This window comes from Contarinia nasturtii, unplaced genomic scaffold (genome assembly GCF_009176525.2).
Source record: "Contarinia nasturtii isolate CC-2019 unplaced genomic scaffold, AAFC_CNas_1.1 Cnas_scaffold_129, whole genome shotgun sequence".
NCBI classification, from domain to species: domain Eukaryota; kingdom Metazoa; phylum Arthropoda; class Insecta; order Diptera; family Cecidomyiidae; genus Contarinia; species Contarinia nasturtii.
In genome coordinates this window covers 7,197,635-7,203,785 of record NW_022197486.1, presented here as the reverse complement: position 1 = coordinate 7,203,785, position 6,151 = coordinate 7,197,635, and the positions used below count along the sequence as shown (strand labels likewise).

The 6,151-nt window shown below is 34.8% G+C and overlaps 1 protein-coding gene across 3 annotated transcripts; it reads left to right on the top strand.

Annotated features, from left to right (window-relative positions):
- Window positions 1–346: 346 nt before the first annotated feature.
- Window positions 347–5,756, top strand: LOC116344668 (NAD-dependent protein deacetylase sirtuin-1). Of its 3 annotated transcripts, none has more exons than XM_031773315.1 (4): window positions 347–705; window positions 1,614–2,239; window positions 2,344–3,341; window positions 3,543–5,756. In XM_031773315.1, the coding sequence occupies exons 1-4, from the start codon at window positions 693–695 to the stop codon at window positions 4,393–4,395; spliced, it is 2,490 nt and encodes an 829-aa protein (XP_031629175.1). In that variant the 5' UTR covers window positions 347–692; the 3' UTR covers window positions 4,396–5,756. The 3 variants fall into 3 exon arrangements, with proteins under 3 accessions (XP_031629175.1, XP_031629194.1, XP_031629185.1); XM_031773334.1 differs by lacking the exon at window positions 347–705 and adding an exon at window positions 1,113–1,324; XM_031773325.1 differs by lacking the exon at window positions 347–705 and adding an exon at window positions 1,340–1,439.
- The last annotated feature ends 395 nt before the right edge of the window (window positions 5,757–6,151 follow it).

Genomic DNA, 6,151 nt, shown 5'->3' with positions numbered 1-6,151 from the left:
TCTAGATTTTTCTGTGTGCTCAATATTTTGTATACAACACAAATACCGATGAAAGTACGGGCGTATGATGACGACGTTTAACTGTATTGGTGGCTCTAACTCGATATTTTATGGTAAAATCCGAGGAAGAATACACCAATACATAGGTGTATAAGTTTCGAGCGTTGTGCCTGTATGCGTGAAACAAAATGCCATTGTCGTGCGTGCAATGAAACGGGATAGCGATCGAAAAACGAATGAGACACAGCGATGTGACGACGATGGCATCAGCGTATATGAATACCATAGAAAATAGTATATCGAATGCTTCTCCATACATGCTGTATAATATAGTTTGCATCAGCAACAGAAAAAGGTATGAGGCATTCGACAGTGCGCTGCTCTGCTGTGTTCGAACGATTCAACAAACCAAATTGGCATTCAAGTCCAACTGAACAGTGAATAGTACGTAATGTTGCTACGGTAGTGTTGTGTGCATTGTTCATTTCATCCAAAACGAACCGACCGAAGAGAAAAAACACACAATTTTTTTTTACGTTCGCAGAGTATTGGGAAAAAGCAACATTTTTTTTTCAATAGAAAAAGAAACAATTTCGTCAGAAAATTTTATTAAAAAAAAATTCAAAATTTTCATTAAAAATATTTTCATTCGCATTTGTACGTAATTTGCGCCAAAATTTGCATGATTTCGAATGGATTTTCAACGTAAGTAAAATTAGAAAAAAAAATTTTTTTCCATTTTTATTTCTTCATAATATGGTTTCAGTAGACATTTTTGTGGTAGCCATTTTTAATAAATTATTCGTCTCTCTGTTCGTTTTGGTCGGCCATCTTTGTTTTGGTTCATATGTGTACATCGGTGTCGTCTTATTCGTGTCGCTTTCGCGAACTCGTTCGTTCGTTCGATTCGTTTGAGCGCTACAATATTGCTTCATTTGCGTGTGATTGTATGTGTACATGTGCATTGTTGTGTGATGGTGTGTGATTGTATTTACGTAAAAACATTTGTGATTCGTGTTTGACAGCCACTTGTGTAACATGAAATGTATAGAGAGTGTACGTGATTTAACGTTATATTTGTGGATAGTGAACGTGCTAATGCGTGACTTTTCCAATGAAAATGTAAGCACGGTCACAAACATCTCAAATCATAACTTTGAACGTACGAATGTGGCGTGCAGCGCAATGCGTGAATGTTGTTTGATGAATTCTGATTGACAATAAACACACATATCAACAAACAAATGGAACGAAGCAACAAAAAAAGAGACACTTTTGTACGCACTCTCTTACGAACATAGCCTGGACGAACATGGATTGAACAGTAAATCATTAATTTTCCTTCATGCAAGAAGTGGAGAATTCAAATTAGAAATCGAAAATTTTAAAATTTTCAACCAATGATTCTTAGCTGACACTCTCCGTTCTTCGCATGTAAAGTGCGTTTGTTTACTGTTAATTTGTTGTTGTTGCAAAACCAAAATAATGTTTATTTTCTCCGTTTTAATCATAAATGAATAATTTTAACTCATCGATTCGATTTATTTTTCTTCTTTCCAAAAAATTTTTTTTTTGAAAAAAAAAATCGAAAAAAAAATTTGGCGATGAAACAGGTTTTAGTGAAATGACATCACCTGAAATCAACTTAAATAAAAAGATACTAAAAATGTCGGATATTGAGTTGACAAACAATGCATCAAGTGAATTGAGTGCGGGATTTTCAACACCGCCATCATCATCGCTGGACACATGCGATTCGGGTTTTAATGATTTATATTCGAATAGTTTCACATTGATTAGTTCAGCGAGTAGTAAGAGTTCGCGCACAACACCCGCTCAAATCGATAATTCAGATTCGTCGCCCGAATCGGCGCAACTGTTTGATGATAATTCAGCAACTGAATCACAAAATACAACACCACAGAATGTGACCGATCATGGTCCACCATTATATGGTGATGTATGCGGCGGCGGCGGCGGCAATCCAATTAATGAAGCCCAATTAGACTTAAATAGTTTAGATTATGATCACACAACAAATGCCTGTGGGACGACGACGACCGCGACGACGTCGACGGTAGCGTCAACAGCGACAACGGTTGCTAATAAGAATAGATTCGGAGACAATGATGCAGATGACTACAATGATGACAGTAATATGTCAGATATATCAGATTTATCTGATGTTTTTAAGCTCAATTCAGACATTATGCCTGAAATGCAACGTTCCATAGACTGGGTAAGTTTGTCAACAGAAAGACATTTTTTTTTTTACCAAAACCAAAAGTAACAGTAGAAAATACGTATTCTCATCAATTTTTTCCGTTCTGGGTAACAAAATAGGTACACATGCAAATCGCGTCCGGTGTAAATCCACGTGAGTGCCTATCGCGGATATTTGTGAATAGTCCAAAACAAACAATACCCGAAAATATAACGGACAATGATCTATGGCGCGTTATTGCGGCCATTCTGTCCGATCCACCACGGCGACAGCGTTTGCAAGATATTCAAACAATTGAAGAAGTGTGCGATACAATAAAAAAATCAAAAAATATAATAGTATTAACTGGTGCGGGAGTAAGTGTGTCATGTGGCATACCTGATTTCCGTTCACGAGATGGCATTTATGAGCGTTTACGCATTGAATATCCAGATATGAGAGATCCACAATCCATGTTTGATATTGGCTATTTTGCACGTGATCCCCGTCCATTCTATCAATTTGCAAAAGAAATTTATCCGGGACAATTTCAACCATCACTATCGCATCGATTTATAAAATTGCTTGAACGCAAAGGTAAATTATTACGAAATTATACACAAAACATTGACACATTGGAACGCGTGGCCGGCATTGAAAATGTTATTGAATGTCATGGTTCATTTGCGACGGCCAGTTGTACACGTTGCAAATATATGGTAGAAGCGGATGAAATTCAAGATGATATTCTGCATCAACGGATTCCAATGTGTAAAATATGCGATACACCGAAAGATGGCGATCACGATGACAACGATGCATTATTGAATCCACGACCCGAACAACCGTTTAATTACAATCAATTGGTGGCGGCCGGTGTCATGAAACCGGACATTGTATTCTTTGGCGAAAGTCTACCCGATAAATTCCATTCGACCATCGAACTCGATAAGAGTCATTGTGATCTATTGATTGTCATTGGATCATCGCTTAAAGTACGGCCGGTTGCACTTATACCAAGCTCAATTAATCAATCAATTCCACAAATTCTGATCAATCGCGAACAACTCGATCATTTTGTATTTGATGTTGAATTACTCGGCGATTCAGATGTTATCATTAATCATATGTTGCACACGTAAGTTCAAATATTATTATTAAAATACTTTTTTGTTTGCAATAAAAACAAAATCTATTGAATGAGTCAAATTTCCGCATTATGAAAAAACGTTTTTACAACTTGGGCAATGGGAAAAATGACATTAATTTTATTTTTTGATTTTGAAATTGTCCGGAGTAAAATTCAATGAAATTAAACAAAATTCATTTTGTTATATAGACTCGGCGAAGACTGGAATGACTTTTGTCCACAGCCAGCGTTGAAACAAACAAATGAGCTCATCCTTAGTCCTATGAATGTTCACAATATACCTCCATTATTAGCCAATGCTGTGATTAAGAGGCCCCAAGAGCCTGCTTCAGATACGATGGCCGCTTCTGTAAATTCAACCATTTCGGCAGCATCTGTATCAAGTGATGATGGCCCACAAACATCAGATGAATCGTGCAATGAAAAATCACAGTCATCACAGGACTCACCCGAATTGGAACGGTCATCCGAATCGTATTTATCGATGGCCAATTTCTTACCGGACAATTCATTCTTTTACAACGAAAAGAACTGTTATATATTCCCCGGTGCCGAAATTTGGTGGAACAAAGACTCTGATCTCGAATCAACATCGTCCGATAGTTCAAATGACGACGATGATGATGATGACATCGAAGATATGGAATTGTCAACGATTGAACGAAATGAAATGATTAGCGATGTGGAAACAACGATTGCCGTTGAAAATTTATTAGAAAATACAAATGAGCACGAATTTAATAAGTATTTGCTGAAGCGAAATGCAAGCACTACACTCGAGCATATTCACATAGGCGATAGTGAAATTGACGATATGAATTGTTCAAAGCGACTGAAATTAAACGAACAATCGACGGATACAACGGCATCATCGATTGATCACCAACCTCATCATCATCATCATCATCATCACAATCATCAGCATCATATTGAACATACAAGTACAATGTGCGATACAACGCTGGACAACAGTTGTAGCAGTAGCAATACAAGCGATCCATCGTTGCCGCCACAAAACGAAGTATTTTCCCCTAAGTTATGAATTAGGTTAAACAAATTTTTATAATTTTCAAATAATTTTTTTTGTATTTGAACACATTTTATTCAATGTGTATATCGTTTCTGTTTTGTGTCGTCCTAAAGTATGTTGAAGAGCGTTCGATTATCGGCGCGTTGATCGACATGATTTAAAAAAAATGCATACACAGGTATGCGTATATGTGCGCGCATTTAATTTACGCAAACATGCACAAAACAAATACACACACACTCTCACACACAAATCAATCGTTCGTCTGTATATGTATTTGTTGTTGTCAAAAAGAGGATGAAAAAAAAGGAGATTAAGTCATGTGTGTGTGTGTGTGTGTAAAATCGATGAAGGAAAATTCGATAAAAAAGTTTAAACCGTGAAAATGAGTATAAGAGATTAAAAAAATAACAAAAGCCTTTTTTAAAGTAAAATCGCAATCGCCATGCCTGAAATGTTCTAATGCAACATTTACGTGCTTAATGAGTGCATTATATACTAATTGAGATAGAAAAAAAAGAGATAGCTGAGGGTAGAAACAAAAAGTATTTCAATAAAAAAACAAATTAGTGAGAACGAACTTGAATAGGCTTGACTCATTTCACAAAGTGGTAATTGAATTATGTCAATTGGTAGTTTAGTTTTCTTGCTAACACATCTAACGGCTACAAACGCTAGCATACTAAAACTTTCTTCAAATTTTTCTTTAATCCAGTGATATTTTTACTTGTACATATATGGGAATTCGGAATTCGGTTCCCGTTTAAAAAGAAAAACAACAACACAAATTTAGAATACCTATATTATCATTTTTTTTATATCTTATTATTTTGTCGACATTTATCTATGCACTTTTCTTTTCTTTTCATTATAATTACATTGAATTATTTTCAACATGTATATTTAAAATTATTTGAAAAAACCAATTGATTTATGGGAAAATGAGAGAGAGAAAAAGGCGTATCGAGGCCCTTTTTACCCCGTAGAAGTTCGATTCTCACTGCAGGAATATATATATATATTCACGATTTAAATAAGCTGTTTATCGACTGAAAGATTATGATGATGATTATAATGTAGACGGCATTAAAGCAATAATAATACATTCTCATCGGTGCGAACAAAATAACACAAACTATTTATTAAATATCTTGTACATATATTAAAAATGTATGTATGCAAAAAGGAACGACGAATTTCGTCAACATTGAACCATTTCCCCGATCTGGTTTTCGAAAAGAAAAAAGAGGAGGGTACATTGTTCAATTGTGATTGATTTGGTTTTTTTTGAGGAAATAATTGGAAAATCAATTAAAAACACAAAACATGTACTTTTAATGCGAATTTTTGTTCAACTTTTCTTTGACCAAAAAAAACCCAAACAATCCTCCCCAATTATGATTGTTTCATTTTCCATTTCGGGAAATAGATTTTTCGAAAAATACTTTCTTGAAAATGTACACAAAAACAAATCAAATGTTTTATTTTCCAAAACATAAACAAATAAACAATTGTGTTCAGAAAGAACAAGCAGCTCAACAAAATCATCGATTGAGCGCACAATCGAAAAATTTCAAACAATTTGTTCACGCCCTACCCCTTAAACAAATGTGAAACATTTTTGCGCAAATTATTATTCTTCCAAACAACTTTTGACTATTGACTAATAAAAATAAATTAAACTTTTGAGAAACATTTAAATTAAATTACATTACGAAAATAATTTCGATCGAATATTTAAAGCAAATTTTTAAATTGACACATACAC

Coding starts and splice junctions, on each gene's coding strand:
- LOC116344668 (XM_031773315.1), top strand. Junction 2,240..2,343: donor TGCAACGTTCCATAGACTGG/GTAAGTTTGTCA, acceptor GTAACAAAATAG/GTACACATGCAAATCGCGTC. Junction 3,342..3,542: donor ATTAATCATATGTTGCACAC/GTAAGTTCAAAT, acceptor TTTGTTATATAG/ACTCGGCGAAGACTGGAATG.